General features: G+C 51.4%; 1 protein-coding gene across 1 annotated transcript; it reads left to right on the forward strand.

The window, feature by feature from the left end:
• The first annotated feature begins 3,952 nt into the window (after positions 1-3,952).
• Positions 3,953-18,154, forward strand: LOC129735822 (acrosin-like). Its single transcript, XM_055706790.1, has 5 exons — positions 3,953-4,233; positions 4,520-4,665; positions 5,131-5,466; positions 8,013-8,127; positions 18,021-18,154. The coding sequence occupies exons 1-5, from the start codon at positions 3,978-3,980 to the stop codon at positions 18,152-18,154; spliced, it is 987 nt and encodes a 328-aa protein (XP_055562765.1). The 5' UTR covers positions 3,953-3,977.
• Positions 18,155-18,181: the final 27 nt, after the last annotated feature.

Consider the following 18,181-nt stretch of genomic DNA (forward strand, 5'->3'; position numbering starts at 1 on the left):
CACCCCTGACAGAGCCCCACGCTTGCACGATCAGGGCGGGCAGGCCCCGTGGCAGGCAGCAGCGCCTGGCTCCCAGCTCTGCCTGCTAACAGCTCACAGGGCAACACCCAGCGTGGCCTCACAGCCTCTTTGGGGAGTTCCCTGCCGCCCTGCTCTCTGCAGCCCTGTGCCACCGGCTCCTTCCCAATAAACAGAACACAACAAAGAACACAATGACTACAGCAGCATGCGCGTGCTTGGGTGTTGAAGAGCCAATCTGTTGATGGCCGTGGCAGCCAAGCAGTGCTGGGCAAGCCAAATAAGCCAAGCACAGCCCAGCAACATCAACCTTCCTGCACAAAGCACAGTGAAATGCAGGTGCAGCACACTCCTCACTGGCCATGTCAGCCACAGCAACGCGCTCTGGCAGGCATCGTGTCCTTGCTGTCTGTGAGTTGGATTGCTATTCTGGGCACACACTGACCATGGCACTTGTGGGAAGGACAAGCAATGTTAAGCTCTAGAGAGAGAGAAGGATGCTCCTGCTCTCAGCCCTACATGCCATTGTCGCAGCTTTGCAAGTGCTTGTGCTGCGATGAAGAGACGGGACGCAGCTTGACGCAAGCAAATGTCAATTTACTGTACAGAGGCCTCTGGACAGAAAGCCGGACTTGTTTGGGGAGGGAGCATGCTCCAGCATCATCCGCAGAGCCATAAGAACTCCTTTCACTGAATGATCAAGAGGAAGCAAAGGGCATGCCCATGTTTCCAGAGATCCCAGTTCAGCTGGAGGCATGCCCTGCAGTCCTGGGTAGGAACAGAGCTGGGAGCTGCAGCACCATGGCTTGCCGGGGCCCAAGCACAGAGCAAGAGGAGGACGGTCCTGGCAGCTTCAGAGGCAGGCCCTTCTGCAGCTCCCGCAGGGGGGGCATGCCTAGGTGGGCAGCAGCTGAGGGCATGCATGCTCAAGCACCTCCAAGTCCTTCCTGCCTCTGGGAGGTGGAGAGGTGGCCAGTGGTTGGCAGGCCTGGTCCTCTTGCAAGGTGGGGACGCTGGGGCTGAGCAGGCACGTCGGCTGACACCGCAGGCCATCCACATGCCTGAGAGGCTCTCTCTCCCCTCTTGCTTGTCACCTCGTCCAGCTTCAGGTTCACTAGTGAGCTGTGCACGCGCACAGGGCTCCCAGCAGCAGCTGGCCCGAGACACTGGGGCTTTCCAAGTGCTGGCTGCCTGTGGCCTGTCTTGCCGTCGGCCTTTGCTAGCAGCCAGGCCTGGGGACCCACCGTGTGGCAGGTGCAGAATGGGACCACACAGGAAGGGCTTTGGGGTGGCTCTCCAAAAGAAGCCAGTGGGTACTGTGGTGATTAGGCGCAGGGCTCAGGCAAGCAAGGCAGCCAGCACTTTGCTTCTGTGTGACCGGCTCCTTGATCCCCCCTTCTCTCCATTTGCCGTGCTTATACGTGCCCCTCATCTTCCCTGAGTCCTGCCTCTCTCAGCCCTGCTCTCCTCCCAGACACGGGGCCAAGCCCGGTTATTTCCCACCCCCCCCTTTGCTCCCAGGTTTGCCCCATCTGTCAACACACGTGGTCTTTGGGTGTTGTTAGCTAGGTCACCTTGGACTTGTGTGCCATTACTGACGGGCTTGCCTGGGAACTGCTGTCCCTGCCAGAGTCCTCTCCACCAAATGACCCCAATCTCTTCCTTCAAGCGTCTGTGAAGTGTGGCCACTCTGACGGCATTCCCTGCTAGCCACCTGCCAAAACTGGTGCTGAAAGAGCAGGGTTTCCCCAGCAGACAAGTTGTCTTCTCCAAGGCCGCCTTCTGCCTGCTCTCAGCAGACACATGGGAACCGGCTGCTGGTCCCTTTTCAAAACACAAAGCAGATTTGAGCCCGCTTGCTTGGAGGCCAGTTCTGGGGCCTAGGAAGCTCTGCTGCACCTCAAGGGCCTTGAGAGCAGCTCTTCCACTTTCAGACAGAGCCTGCGTGGTCCTCCTCCTCGGGACCCGATTGCTCCCTCCGCTGTGCGCCTTATGCCTCGCCACAGAAGCCAGGATGGCAGCAGGGAGCTGCCGCACCTTTCACAAGCTTGGAGGCTGCCATCCTTCAAGCCACGGCTCTCGACCCTCCAGGGACCTAGCCCTGCTGTGCAAATGCAATGCACGTGCCTGGCTCCTGCTTCTCTCCTGCACTCCAGCAGGTGATTGAGCAAGGCTCCTCCAGTCAGCGGCAGAAGACAGACTGATGAGGTGAGAGTGATGAAAGATCTCGCAAAGCTGCGAACAATGGCATGTAGGGCTGAGAGCAGGAGCATCCTTCTCTCTCTGGAGCTTCACGTTGATTGCCCTTGCCACAAGTGCCATGGTCAGTGGGTGCCCAGAACAGCAATCCAACTCACAGACAGCAAGTACACGACGCCTGCCAGAGCGCGTTGCTGTGGCTGACATAGCCAGTGAGGAGTGTGCTGCACCTGCATTTCACTGTGCTTTGTGCAGGAAGGTTGATGTTGCTGGGCTGTGCTTGGCTTATTTGGCTTGCCCAGAACTGCTTGGTGCCACGGCCATCAACAGATTGGCTCTTCAACACCCAAGCACGCACATGCTGCTGTAGTCATTGTGTTCTTTGTTGTGTGTCTGTTTATTGGGAAGGAGCCGGTGGCACAGGGCTGCAGAGAGCAGGGCGGCAGGGAACTCCCCAAAGAGGCTGCGAGGCCACGCTGGGTGTTGCCCTGTGAGCTGTTAGCAGGCAGAGCTGGGAGCCAGGCGCTGCTGCCTGCCACGGGGCCTGCCCACCCTGATCGTGCAAGCAGGGCATTGCGTGGGGCTCTGTCAGGGGTGTGCGATCCCAGCTTCCGCCTCCAGTCCTGCTTGGAACCCCTCCTGTTGCCCCCCATCCCTCCCCCACCGCCACCACGCCCAGCACCTGGAACCAGGCACTCTGTGACATCAGCCCCGCGTCCAAGGGAACCCCAGGCAACAGGAATATTGCGGGCAGTACATCGTCGGCCGTACTGGTGGTGACAAGCCCTTGTTCTTGCAGCTGCCACATGTTGCTGGTAGTGATGGATGTTCTCCTCCTCCTCGTTGTCCTGCTGGCCGTGTGCTGTCCTGTGCACGGCACATGGGATAGCTGTGGGTAAGTGGCCCGAGGCTCTGGGAGGGAGACTGGGCAACCCTTGTGAGCTTCTCTAGAGGGGTCCTGCTTATCCCCCATGGCCTCCCCAGTGGCTCTTGAAGGCCATCTGGGAGGCTCAGCTCCTTGCCAGCATCCAGGCTGCTGGCACAGCTCGTCTATGGGCTGAAGCAGAAAGCAAGGAAAGGGGAGCGGGCACGCACCCCACGGGTTTCCTCGGGCCCTCTGGCCATGCCTTTAAGGGAGGGAAGATGGCTGGCCTTTAGCCGGAATGGCGCAGGCTTCCATGGAGCTAACCAGAATGGGGTTTCTGGTTACAGAGGCACCTGCGGCCTTCGGCCTGCGGCTTTGAACTACAGTATGTCACACGTCGTGGGTGTCCGAAATGCCCAGCCAGGGGCCTGGCCCTGGATCGTCAGCATGGAGGCTCCCTTGGAAGGAGGCACGGCGCACATCTGCGGGGGTTCCCTCATCAGCCCACAGTGGGTCCTCACATCAGCCCACTGCTTCATCGAGGCCAGGTAAGGAGGACCAGGGTTCAGGGCTAGCCCCACACTCTAGCAGGTGCCCTGAGCACAGCAGCACGTGCTGCAGCATGTCCTGTTGCCCTGCAGTACACCCAGTGCCTGGGCACTCCACAGCCACCTGAGAGGCTGCTCAGGAGAAGGCTGGCTCATGCCACTGCTTCCCAGCAGTCTCCAGTTCGACATTCCTTGAGCCCAAGAAGCACGTGCTCTGTCGCACCCTCCCTAGTGCTGCTCTTCTCTCTTCCTTGCCAAGCAGAAGGCAGGGCAACTGCTGTGCTGCTGCAGCATGTGGCTCTGCTCCCTCTGAGCCCTCTCTCCATCTGCCTTCCAGGAACATCACCATGTGGCAGGTGGTGGTAGGTGCCACCCAGCTGACCCAGCTGGGACCTGAGGCCCAGGTGCGCAACATCAAGCAGCTGCTGGTTCACCAGCACTTCAGTAATATCACACGGAGGAACGACATTGCCTTGCTGGAACTGGAGCAGCCTGTCCAGTGCAACAGCTATGTACAGCTTGCCTGCGTGCCCGATGCCTCGCTGAGAGTCTCGGAGCTGACAGAGTGCTACGTCAGTGGCTGGGGTGCCAGGACTGCAAGAGGTGAGCTCCCAAAATGTAGTCACGTTGCGAGCGCAAGCTTGGCCAGCTTGGGGAGGCAGGTTGCTCTTCCTGACGGCAGAGGAGAAAGCCAGAATCAGGCTGTGGGGACGTATGCCTCTTAGAGAGGGGGGCGTGAGCCACTGACCCAGAGCAAGGCAGAAAGGAAGGAGCGGTCCAGCGCCTCCCCACATGCAAAGCCAAGCCCCGGGATAGGGCTTCAGTCACGCAGGGAAGGAGAACTGGCAATGAGCTGCTGGGTGTTCATTCCTTTCTGTGCTCTTCACAGCTGGAGGATCGGCGTATGTGCTGCAGGAGGCCCAGGTCCACCTCATTGATGCCGGGGTCTGTAACAGCAGCGGCTGGTACAGAGGGGCCATCCACACCCACAACATCTGTGCTGGCTATCCGCAGGGTGGCATCGACACCTGCCAGGTAGGAGCGTGCTACAAGCCAAGCCCCGGCAGCACGGGCAGCCCCGCCACAACCGCCCAAACCTGCACCGTCACGGGCTTTTCCTGGCCACTCACACTCCCATTGCTGTGTCCCCACTGCTGAGGGCCTTACCCCCCTTCCCCTTTTGCACGCCTTTGCCCAGGGCCTGCCTGCCTTGTCCCAGAGGCCTGGCACTATGTCCACAAAGCCCACCCAGTGCCCTTGGCAGCCCAGAGCTTCACCATCCCAAACGTGCAACATCCTTCTGCAGCACCTGCAGGACAACTGTGCTGCAGGGAGAGCGAGCCCTGCCTTACAGGCCCACCGCCCCCTCCCAGGAAAGCTTCTCCAGAGCTTGGCTGGCCACTAAATACAGCTCTGGAAGTGCCATGAGAGGGAAGGAGCCAGCCACTGGGCTGACGGTGGCCACCCAACAACCCCTTCATCCTCTCTCCTCTGCTGCAGGGGGACAGCGGTGGGCCTCTTGTGTGCCAAGACAAGAGCGCTGACTACTTCTGGCTTGTTGGCCTGACCAGCTGGGGGATGGGCTGTGCGAGAGCAAAGAAGCCCGGAGTCTACACCTCCACCCAGCACTTCTACAACTGGATCCTGGAACAGATGGGCCTGCACACAGCAGTAGCGACTACTGCAAGGCCGCAGCCAGCCTTCACCTCCACCCCCGTTCACAGGCCAACACCAACAGAAGCAGGAAGGTTTATACCCTTCCCATTTAGAGGTCAGAAGCTGTGGGATTTCCTTTCTTGGCTGCAGAAGTTGGTGCAGTTCCTAATAGGAGAAAAGGTTTGATTAGCCGGACAGAGAGGATCCAGGGCTGGCTGCAGCGCACCACCACCACCATTTCCCGCTGGGGCAATGCCTGCTGATGCAAAGGCAGCCTCAGTGTCAAAGGCCTGCTCTGTCCTGCCCGCACTCCTCTCAACGGAAGAGCTCAGCTGGCTGAGTCCCTGCAATAAAGTGTTTCAGTTCTGTGGCTAACCAGGCGCCAGTCCTCTTCAGTCTCGTGTGCAAGGCCAGGACTTCCACGCCCGGCACCTGCCGGAGGAAGCAGGCTGCAGGCAGACAAGTCGGGCACAAAGGGTCACAGCAAAGGGCTGAAGCTCTGCCTGCTCAGCAAGAAGGATGAGGGTGCAGTGGAACAAGGGAAGGCAGGTCATTGCGGGGCTCAGGGCCTTGGGGATGGCAGCTGGAAGCACAGACTGCCTTAGGCCCGCTCCTGGTGGGATCCCTGTGTGCGTCTGTATGAGGCGCAAGCGAACTTGAACGTGGACTCTCAGGGCCCAGGAAACACAGATCTAGAAAGACCCAAGGCTTGCACCAGGCACTGGTGAGGGAGCCTTGGCCTTGAGCCCCACATATGACATGGACTTAATTACTAGACTGTTATCTGAGGCATCTACGAACACGCTGTGCTTATGAATCCAGGGAGTGAAGCTGTGTTTCTGTTTCAGTAGCCTCATCCTCTGGTCTCATGGTTTAATGCCGGCCGGCAACCAAGCACCACGCAGCCGCCTGCTCACTCCTCCTCATCCGGAGGGCTGGGGAGGAGAATCAGAAAGGAATGTAAAACTTGAGGGTTGAGTTAAGAGCAATTTCATAATTTAAACAGAATAAAGAGGTAAGAACATCAGTAATAACAATGATAATAGTAACAATTAGGATGGAAAGGTGGGGGAAAAGGGTAAAATCCAAAGGAAAAGGGAAAAGGGGAGAAAACCCCCAAGTGATGCACAGTACAACTGCTCACCACCTGCTGACTGATGCGCAGCCAGTCTCCGAGCAACGATCCCTCCCCAGCTAACCCTCCTACTTTCTATACCAAGCATGACGTCCCATGGTATGGAATACCTCTTTGGCTGGTTCAGGGCAGCTGACCTGGCTGTGTCCCTTCCCAGTCTCTTGTGCTCCCCCAGCACTCTGGCTGGCAAGGCCCAAGAATCCAAAAAGTCCTTGACTTTAGTATAAACATTACCCAGCAACAACTAAGAACATCAGTGTGGCTATCAACATTGTTCTCACATCACAGGCAAAACACAGCACTGTACTAGCCACTAAGAAGAAAATTAACTCTATCCCAGCTGAAACCAGGACATGTGGAAACCCAGGAAAGGCCTGGACTGCATTCACATGGGTGTAAGCAGTGGCTACATCTGCAGGGATACTTGTCAAGGTATTGCTTTGTCTGTGTCAATCTGTTTTGCCCTTCACATTCATTGTGGCACTCTCTCTGTGTGTATGTGCGTGTCTGGCTCTTTGGAACGCAGCTGCACGCACGTGGGAAGATCCATTTAGGCTGGCATAGGAGCAGCCCCCCAGGTGCCCACCTCATTCAGATCAACCAGACCTGAAAGGAGAAATCCCACAGTGTTCAGAAGCCTGCTGGCTCTGGCTGCTCCGTAACGGAGTGGGCAAGGAAACCCAAAGCAACTCTGCAGCAGAGATCACCGGGTGGGCAGGGAGGCAGCTCTGACTGCCCCACAAACAAAGCAGCGAAAGCCATTTATCCTCACATCCTCTTCCTGAGCTTTCCCCAACACCATTCTTTTACCTTCAGCAAAAATCTCTCCCTATTACCAGCAACACTGCCCTGAAACCAGAAATTGCACATCCTCTTCTTCATTCTCCCCTTTCAGACTCCTTTTCCCAACACTACAAGCAGAACAACATCAAGGCAATTAATAATTAACTTCCCCTCCATCATTATCAATACATTGCCATCAAGTATCATGAGTGTATATTTACTTCTTGTTCCATGATTGTTTCTCAAGGCCAAAAAACCAAACCCACTTATGGGACTTCTTCCCATTGTCCTTTGCATGTACCAAAAGAACATGAACTGCCATGCTGTATTGGAGATTATGCTTCCCTTTCCTAGGCCATTTCTCTTGATCACCTAAGGTATACAAGGGCCACCAGTGATGACAATATTCGGCCCATTTTGTCTGAGTGGGGGGGTCACCCCAAAACTTGCACCAGCATCTTAATAAACAACCCAAAAGAACTCTTGAAGAACCAACTCCCTCTAGCAGAATGACCAGATCCCATGTGTACAAAGTTTCAAAATCATAAACGCTCAATACCTAAACCAGACCCTGCAAACAAAACTGGACAGAGGCAAAATCCAGCAAACAAAATCCAACAAAGTTTCACATGAGCGTGAGGCAAAATCTGGGCTCTGGGCATCCGCGTAACAGCATATGGATTGGACAATTGTGCACTTCAAATATCCCGGGGGGACTCTGACCCACCAGGGGGACTTCAACCCGCAATGCGATACGACTTCTTTGTAAGCAACCTCAGTGTTTATGACCATGTCGCTGTTATCCCAGAGAGCTGTCACGGAGATTCACCTGGCCAGGGAATCTCAGAACCCTGGCAAAACTACTCCCGTGCGTGCTTGCGGTGGTCATGATTTCTCTGGTCTGTCGAGATTCCGGAAAGCAGGTCCCGTTTGGTCACCATGTTCTGTTACTGAAAATCATAACCAAGAAAGCTCTCTGAGCCAAAGGACAGTTTAGGAAGCTGACAGTGGTTTATTGCCATGCTGGATGCACGGTGGATTTTTCCTCCTAACCCACACACCAAGTTCTCGAGGGTACACATTACAGAGGATAATACGGCACACTGGAAGGACACGCTGGAGCAGCTCAAGGAGAAGGTGCTGCCGACAGAGGCCCATGATGCGGCTGGGTGAGTGCAGTGGGGATGGGGATGGCTTTGGGCATCTCGCCCTGTTCCTTCCAGCTATCCCAGCTGGTGCTCGCGAGGTACCCTGGCATCGGAGCACTTTAGCCAGCGAAGAGTGGGGATGCTGATCAGGAATCAGTGCCTTCTCCTCCCACCAGTAGCAGGTTCCTGACATGAAAGGAGGCGGGAGGAGGGGGCACGTGCAGGACAGAGCCCTCCCAAACCAGAAGTGGGGAGTGGGTGCAGAGGCTTTCTGGAGCAAGGCTGGGGGGGGACGGCTCGTCTCCCCAAGCATTTGAGTAGGAGATCGTGATCTCCCACTACCACAATTACTTTATCCTAGTGGTGCAGATTATCTCAAAATTTTACTGAATCTTCCTATATTTTGTGTTTATGTAACAGCTAGTTACAAGAAGATTTTGATTCTAAGGAATTAACCTTCATGATAGAATTACATTAATACTTATTGACCAGTGAGGTATGAATCGCTGTGCTGCTTGTTATCGCAGACTGTTATTTGAAATCCCTGTGCTATAGACCATACTAAGCTACTAAGCTACTAAGGACTACCCTACTCTCAGACCACAACCAGAGCGCCCAGGTTCTGTTGTGTATGGGATGAGTTATTGGACAGCTTGGCAAGGCCGATATCCAGCTGTCCCACTTGGCAACAAAACTAACTTTTAAGGTGTCCTGAAGTGAACTACCTTCATTATAATACCAAAAAATCATGCCCACAGGTCAAGTAGACCCTTGCCCAGCTGAAGACCCTTCCCCTGTGCAAGCATAGTAACAGAAAAGGATGACACAGCAAATATAACAATTATATGCAAATTACTAACCAATCATTGTAATTGGGAGTGTATGACTGCGGCGAATGAAGAGACGGGACGCAGCTTGATGCAAGCAAGTGTCCATTTATTAGTGATTTTCTTACAATTATATATGTTTCTACCTTCTACATATTACACACTGATTGGTTAAATCTTAAGCGTAAAAAACACTAATTGGTTAATTTTTAAGGCACACCGTTAGAACAATAGATACTTACTAGTTTATCTTGACCTAGCAATAATTTTTATTCCAAGGTTAGGGAGTTTCTTTCTACGCAGCTTTCTTAATTACATATCGGCGCCATCCATTCCCTTACCTGGCTACTTGTTTCTCTGTCCGTCTGGTTGCCTCCTTAACTGTGCCGGCTCAGGGGTCTGCAGTTAGCTTGTTCCTTTGCTCCCAGGGCTTGTGTCCTACAAGTTCTAACAAGTCTCTATTCATCAGGCTATCAGTACTTGGACTCTTGTCCTTGAGGCCTTGTCCTACATATGACCTTGTAATTTTCTGTATAAATGTAACAGTAAAACCTACACAGGTGTGCCTGATTTGTGGAGATGCCACCGAGCACCCAGCGCTGCAATAAAGGAGTGCCTGCTGCTCTAATGCTGCAATGGTGTTAAGAGGTTTGACTCCCAATTTCGGTGACAGTGGTGACAGGTGGAAGGTGTGGTTAAGCAGAACAGCTTGTAACAACTCTATAAAAAAAAGGAACCAACATTGGACGGAACGTTCCCCCACCGGACATGGAAACGTATCGGACTGTCGGGACACGGCAGCTCCGGGGTGGTAGCTGTTGCTGTAAGCCTTTCCTTCTTAACTTCTTTCTTTCCTTCCTTCCTCTCTTAATCTGTCACTCTCACTCCCCCTTTGCATTCACGTATTTCTTGTTGGGCAAATAAAGTTCCTTGGCTCTTGACTCCATTTTGAGTCTTCATTCTGTTCCCGAGAATACAAACAGAACCACGCTCCGGTCTCAGATGGGCATGTAACATTTTAATTGGTGTCACGGACAGGATTCTCAGTGAAACAGAAATTGCCAGGTTCTTTATGAGAGACTCTTGTGTGTGTGCCTGAGACCTACCTTGGTACGAAGTGAGTGCAGAGTCTGAGTCCGCGGTTCTGTTTGTCCGTGAGGAAAAGAGGTGAAGAAGGACTAAGCGACAGAATTGAACAAGAGACGAGTCTCTAAAGCAGTTTAAAAGTGTGACCTCCAGAGGGTGAAGGGAGGTGGGTGTAGTAGCAGCGAACATACAGTGAGGCCATCTCAGGACAAAATAACCCCTCTTTGGTGAAAGGAGTGCCCACACTTCTACAGAGGTTCGTGATGTTTCCCCCACTAAAGTATGGGGCGGAGATTTATATAAACTGGATGATTTTTGGGAACCTATCATGCTCGCCGAGCTCCCCAAGGGTGAGAATGAGCAAAAAATCAGTGGTTCCAACCACTATAGTGTAGTGGATAGGGTCATGATATTGCAGACGGAGGCTAAAGTTGGGCCTGGGAAGAGGAAATCCATAAGTTGTGCCATTTTAGGAGCAAGTTGGGCAGGAGCCCTGGAAGATAGGAGGCAAAGATTGTGTCAAGATGATACCGTGGTAGATTCCTTGAAAATGGCACTTAAAACTCAGAGAGCAGTTAGAAGAGACCAAACAGCTCTTAGAGCAGGAGAGAAACCAGAATGCTTTGTTAAAAGAAACATTATGAGAAGAATTGCGGAAAGCAAGTGAGTCGTTTTGGAAGGTAGAGTTGAAGTTAACAGAGAAAGGGATTAGACAAATATATCCCCAGGGGGATTTACAGAGAGCAAAAGACACAGCAGAAAACGCACCTCACATGTATCCTCTTGTTAAGACTGAGTATTTATATGAGACAGACAATGACACTTGTCCCCAGATTGTTACTAAGCAACTGAGTTAGCAAAATTAAGGAAGGATTTTGCAAGGACTCCAAAGGAATCCAAAACAGAATATGTTTGGAAAGTGTCCTTGTCAGGAGGAGATGGGATTTTGTTGTCAGAGAAGGAAGCAGAAGGATACTGGGGTCCAGGTGTGTTTTTAACTACTGGCAACCATCGGGCCCCATGGTCATTAACACAGAGGGCAGACTATTGGGCTGGGGGACTGAACCCTTTGGAGAGGGGAGACCCCCTAGCCATAACCGGTATGATGGATCAGCTGGTAGAAAGTGTACAAGAGGCAGCTTGCCTGCAGATGATGTATGACAGAAGGCTGGAGTGCCACCAGGGCTCTCCCATGATGATGCCTGTGGACCCAGAAGGATGACTCCTCTAATCTGAGGATTAATCTAATCCTGATTCTTTAAAACCCATTGGGATCCAGCTCCAGGGGAAGATACAAAATACCCCCATATCAGACAGAGTTAGGTGGGGGGAAGTTGCCCAAGAGCTAATTAACTTTGGGAGAAAACGTGGTCTCGTTGGTGGATCCTGGCAAAGACTGAAACGAGAGCTGTACAAACTGCGGGAAAAGCTGAGGGATGCCTCGCACAGGCTCCAAGAAGTCAGAATTCGAAATGGGTCCAATTTACTGATCCTGGCAGAGGGAGGCCCCTAAGCCGACTGGTGGCAGCTGGGGCTCCAGGGAGGTATTCTCTAGGATCTAATGGATGGGCTCCTGGCCTAGAAATTGGAGAAAGTTGTACAGACTTGGTCAGGGCATAAAGTCCGTTTTGAGCCAACCCCTCGTGCCCCACCATCAATAGGCATGGGGGAAAAAGCTGATGAGGTAAAAAGGGCAAAGGGAAACTAGATCCTCCGTCCCCCGAAGGTGGGAAGGGAACGGAGGGTGGATGTTTATTAGGCAACTCACCTTAAATTTGAGAGGAGATTTAATGATTACAGTGGCTGTAGGAACACGGAGAAAAACCCAGTAACCTTTTTAACTGACACGGGAGCACAAATCACTGCACTGATGCATAGTGAGGTGGAGCAATGTGGAATTTTGACTTTGTATAAAAACCTGATTGTCTTAAATGCTTTAGGGAAAACTCTGTCAGTACCTATGGCCTTGGTAACATTATGGTTGCCTGGGGAGGCAGAACCAGTTAGCACCAAGGTTGCAATAGGCCCTTTTCTGACAAATCTTTTGGTCATAGATATATTGAGGGGCAGACAGTGGTATGAGCCAGGGGAATTCATGGTCCTTTGGCATTTCTCAGATCAGAGAATTAGCTGAAACGTCCTGGGCAGAAGTGCGCCTGCTGCAAGCAGCACCTACCCTCCCCGCTTCCAGGATGACTAATGTGAAAGCCTGTCCCTTGCCATTAGGGGCCCAGGAGGGGATAGCTCCTGTGATCGAGGATCTTAAACAGCAGGGCATTTTAACACTCACCCTCTCCCCATACAATTCCCCAGTGTGGCCAGTTCGTAAATCAAAGGGGAAGAGGAGACTGACTGTAGATTATCCTTGACTTAATGCAGACACTGGTCCCTTGACAGCAGCAGTGCCTAATGGAGCTGAGCTCACCTCACTCATTCAGGAGCAGGCTCATGCGGTGATGGCCACAGCTGATGTGAAAGAGATGTTTGTCATGGGTCCCCTGCAAGAGGAGGACCGTGATCGTTTTGCTTTCACATGGGAGGGACAGCAGTATACCTTTACTCGCCTCCCTCAGGGATATAAACATTTTCCCACCTTAGCACATCATGCTTTGGCATAAGAATGAGCCCAAACTCTTCCAGAACTGGGAGTTAGAGTTATCAATACATCGATGATGTTTTCATAGGAGGGGATGAAATTATTCCAGAACAGGTGACACAAGGAAAGATTATACGGCACTTAGAGTCTCTGGGACTCCAGGTACCAGGGGAAAAGATACAAATTGCTGCAAATGAAGTGAATTTTTTAGGGATACAGTGGAGAGGAGGTTCAGCCTGTATTCCTCAGGACACCCTCTCAACACTAGAGCAGGTAAAAGTTCCAGAAAATAAAAAGGAGCTGCAGCATGCCTTAGGCTTATTGGTCTTTTGGAGAAACCACATCCCAGACTTTGCAATAGTTGCACGGCCCTTATATGACCTGCTGCGAAAAGGAGCAGCTTGGGAATGGGCTCCAGCCCACAATGAAGCGTTACAGCTTTTGGTGTTGGAAGCAAACACCCACCAGGCTTTGGGTCCTATTCACCCCACTGACCCTGTCCAGACTGAGTGGGGGTTTGCACACTCAGGATTGTCCATTCATTTCTGGCAAAAGGGACCAGAAGGTTCTCCCGCCCGATCGAATTTTACTCCAGGAGCTTTAAGGATGCTGAGAAACGAGACTCTAATTGGGAAAAAGGATTGTTTGTAGTGAGTGTTGCTTTCAGAGAAGCGGAGCGAACCATACGCCAACAGCCTCTAATTTTAAGGGGACTTTTAAAGGTAATTAAAGCTATGTTAGCAGGAACTCCCCCCCTAACGGGGTGGGCCAAAGAGATACTGTCAGAAAATGTCATGCTAAGATTGAACGTATTTGTAGTGTCCTAACTGTCACTGAAGGCACCCCTAGACAGGTAAAGATCTGTGAGGAAGTAACAAATCCTCTGGAGGGGATACCCCTCCCCCTCCCGTATTAAAAGTCACTCCTGCTGTTTCAGAGGAGTTGCCTCTGTTAAGAGAGGAGATACCGAGCTGTAGCTATTAATGTAGATGCTAACAGAGAAATCATTACCAAAGGTGAGGGCAGTGCCCAAGTGGGAGAGTTAGTGGCAGTGTGGAGTGTGTTTAATAGCGAGGAAGGGGCTAAGGCTCCGGTGCACATTTACACTGACTCGTTTGCAGCATTCAAAGGATGAACGGGATGGCTTCCTTTCTGGGAACAGAATAACTGGGAAGTAAACCGAGTGCCAGTGTGGCAAAAGGAGAAGTGGCAAAAAAACTTAGATCTTGCCAAACATGGGGACTTTGTGGTAGCATGGGTACCGTCTCTGTGGGAAAGAGGAACTCTGGCAGGTGAATGGAATAACAGGGCAGATGAGCTGGCCAGAATTGCCCCTTTGCAGCAGGAAAATCAAACCGGGGAAAACTGGGACAGACTTTTGGAATGGCTGCAAGTTAAGCGTGCTCACTGAGGGTCTACTGATTTATACAAAGAGGCACACGCCAGAGGTTGGCCTGTCACTTGGGAATCTTGAAAAACCTCTATTTCAGCTTGTGAACAATGCAGACTTGGACTAGAGCCACAAGCCATGGAAGATTCCCCCCTTCATTTGAGAGACAAAAAGTGTCTCTGGGAAACTTGGCAGATAGATTATACGGGACCTTTCCAAAGGTCACAAGGGAAGCAGTACGTATTAGTAGGTGTGGAAGTGATTCCTGGCCTAGTTCAAAGTGTTTCCACGAGCGACTGGGGAAAATACAGTGCCAGCCCTGAAAATTTGGTTTAGTTTCCTCCTCAAACCTGATTCCATTCAGTCGGACAATGGCAGTCATTTTACTGCTGCCAAAGCCGGAGTGGGGGAGGGAAGAGGGAATCAAGTGGGGATTCCACACCCCATATTATCCCCAAGCTAACGGGACAGTAGAACGAACTCATGGACTCTTAAATCGATTTCTGAAACCTCACAAGCCACGTTGGGTGGAACGCCTTTGGGATGCAGTTACCCCAGTTAATGATCGCTGGGGAATAAATGGATGTCCCCGACTGAATGCCTTTTCTCCTAAACCCCCGACTTTGACCCCAAAGTCTCAGACTCTCAGTACTCCCGGAGAACAATTTTTTTCTCCTGGACAGCCTGTGTTGGTAGAAATGACAGCCATTGGAGCTGTTCCTCTCGTGCTCACTGGACCTCTTAATAAAGATGCTTGGAAAGCCAAAGATGCTCATGGAAAAGAATATAACATCAACACCAGGTGGATTACTCCATCCTTCTGCTTCCGGTTCCTTTGAACAAACCGAGTCTGATTTTCTTTTCTTTTCCGGGTGAGGACTCTGGAGCCTACCTGAGAAAAAAAACCACCCATATGAAGCTGCCGAATGCCTGCGTGGCTTCATCAGTATTTGCCTTGTTAATATTTTTAGGATGTTTGGCATACCATTGCAGATATTGTTTTGGTCGACCATTGTCGCCATGTTTAATAGCCAAGGAAAGTCCTGTGCCCCCCTCACTCTCAGAGCGTGGCAAAATGAATGTATAGCTTTAGGCCAGCAGGTGGCTGATGTCTTTGATCTGACTAATTGTTGGATATGTGGGAGTCCTTTAGGATTTAAAGATTGGCCATGGACATCAAAACCACTATCCCCAAAATGGCCCGTGAGTAACTGGAGTGACATAACCATCGGTAATAACTCATTCTACTGAAATGAAGAGCTAAATGCGGCAAATGAAGAGACGGGACGCAGCTTGATGCAAGCAAGTTGTCCGTTTATTAGTGATTTTCTTACACATATACACGTTTCTACCTTCTACATATTACACACTGATTGGTTAAATCTTAAGCGTAAAAAACACTGATTGGTTGATATTTAAGGCACACCGTTAAAACAATAGGAACTTATTGGTTTACCTTGACCTAGCAACAATTTCTATTCCAAAATTAGGGGGCTTCTTTCTACGCGGCTTTCTTGATTAACAAAGTTACATATCGGCGCTATGCGTTCCCTTATCTGGCTACTTGTTTCTCTGTCCGTCTGGTTGCCTCCTCAACTGTAACGGCGCAGGGGTCTGCAGTTAGCTTGTTCCTTTGTTCCCAGGGCTAGTGCCCTACAAGTTCTAACAAGTCTCTGTTCATCAGGCTATCAGTACTTGGACTCTTGTCCTTGAGGCATTGTCCTACAGCTTGGTAATGTCCCCAACGCACAGTTTGCTATCCCAGCACTCCGATAGTCAGAGGTGTCACCGAGCCGAAGCAGCCACGGAGCCTTCAGGCTGAGCGTGGTCAGTTGTGGGCAGAAGGGGGTCTGCTGGCTCTGCGACAGGGATCCCATGTGGAGCAACCTGCGGTGATGCAGTTGGAGGCAGACTGAAAAAACACTATGTCTGCGTGGCTGGGTTTGGACAAAATGGACTTTCTTGTTTATACAAATTTTTTATATATCTTAGATAGTACATATGTCAGTCCCTGATAGGTTTTTGTGTTCGTCTTCTTGCTTGCTATTTGCTGTTGCTGTAGGTGCCCGTAGGCTGTGGTTCTAAATTCCAGTTCTTCACATCCTGTTGACATACCTGACAATTTGTGGCTGTCTTAGAGGTACAGGACTAAGTATTTGAAGTCAACTAACTTGTCTGCAGGTCCTCTGCATTCCCCAACATTTCCCCCTTTTTGTTTCTGAACAGCTAGTACCATTGTTGCCGTGTGCTGCAGGGCCCTTGCAAAGACGACGGCAACCAAGGCATTATCAAACAAAGAATACTGCCAATTGAGTGAATTGATGCCCCAAAGGATGACAATTTCTCAGATTTTGATAACGTGTTGCTGCAATGGGGTGCCTAAAATCCATGCAGCTCATACCATCACAATCCTCTCAGCCGTGTCCTTGAGCCAACATCAAAAGGGCAATAGTTGCTCTGTTTTGTATGTCATAGTGGCAAATTTGACTCACGTTCTTAACTGTAGAGGGATGTTTAAAGGACCGAGGACATATGTTACCATTGTCTGGGTTGGAGAACCCAGGCCTGTTAGTTGAAGCTGCAGAGCAGCTTTAACTTGTCCTGGGAACAAGCAGTGGGAGAAGGAAAACAAGCTATGCACAAACAAGAAGCCAGGTGCAGAGCAAGTCCTGGGAACCGCGAAATCAGAACACTCTGATCAGGCGCCTGCAGCATGCTCACCAATCAGGGACACGGACACCTACATGGCCCAGAGACTTTTATCCAATCAGCTGTGTGTAAAGTCGGGTGAGCGGTCGATTTAAGTTATAAAAATGACCTGTTTGTTTAATAAAGGGAGCACGGCATGTAGCCATATTGGTGTGATTGTCATGACTTGGCCAACATTCCACGAGGGACCCTCTTTGCCTAACAAACAAGGTGATTTAACTCTTGAATGCTTTCCCTGCTGTTGCTCCGGATAAGAGAAGAACCACCCCTAAACAGGTAAAGATCCGTGAGGAAGAAAAAAAATCCTCTGGAGGGGGATACCCCTCCCCCTTCCGTATTAAAAGTCATTCAGCATCTGTCAGCAGGTGGTGAGCAGTTGTACTGTGCATCACTTGGGGTTTTTTTCCCCTTTTCCCTTTTCCTTTGGATTTTACCCCTTTCCTCCACCTTTCCATCCTAATTGTTACTATTATCATTGTTATTACTGATGTTCTTACCTCTTTATTCTGTTTAAATTATGAAATTGCTCTTATCTCAACCCTCAAGTTTTACATTCCTTTCTGATTCTCCTCCCCAGCCCTCCGGATGAGGGGGAGTGAGCAAGCCGCTGCGTGGTGCTTGGTTGCCGGCCGGCATTAAACCATGAGACCAGAGGATGAGGCTACTGAAACAGAAACACAGCCTCACTCCCTGGATTCATAAGCACAGCGTGTTCGTAGATGCCTCAGATAGTCTAGTAATTAAGTCCATGTCATATGTGGGGCTCAAAGCCAAGGCTCCCTCACCAGTGCCTGGTGCAAGCCTTGGGTCTTTCTAGATCTGTGTTTCCTGGGCCCTGAGAGTCCACGTTCAAGTTCGCTTGCGCCTCATACAGACACACACAGGGATCCCACCAGGAGCGGGCCTAAGGCAGTCTGTGCTTCCAGCTGCCATCCCCAAGGCCCTGAGCCCCGCAATGACCTGCCTTCCCTTGTTCCACTGCACCCTCATCCTTCTTGCTGAGCAGGCAGAGCTTCAGCCCTTTGCTGTGACCCTTTGTGCCCGACTTGTCTGCCTGCAGCCTGCTTCCTCCGGCAGGTGCCGGGCGTGGAAGTCCTGGCCTTGCACACGAGACTGAAGAGGACTGGCGCCTGGTTAGCCACAGAACTGAAACACTTTATTGCAGGGACTCAGCCAGCTGAGCTCTTCCGTTGAGAGGAGCGCGGGCAGGACAGAGCAGGC

This window comes from Falco cherrug, chromosome 4 (assembly GCF_023634085.1).
Source record: "Falco cherrug isolate bFalChe1 chromosome 4, bFalChe1.pri, whole genome shotgun sequence".
Lineage (NCBI taxonomy): Eukaryota > Metazoa > Chordata > Aves > Falconiformes > Falconidae > Falco > Falco cherrug.

Excerpts from the sequence above, each read along its gene's own strand:
- LOC129735822 (XM_055706790.1), top strand. The coding sequence starts at position 3,978 with ATGTGGCAGGTGGTGGTAGGTGCCACCCAGCTGACCCAGCTGGGACCT. Across the intron at positions 5,467-8,012 it reads AGTTCCTAATAGGAGAAAAG|AGAGCTGTCACGGAGATTCA; the intron begins GTTTGATTAGCC and ends CTGTTATCCCAG. Across the intron at positions 8,128-18,020 it reads GTCGAGATTCCGGAAAGCAG|CCTGCTTCCTCCGGCAGGTG; the intron begins GTCCCGTTTGGT and ends GTCTGCCTGCAG.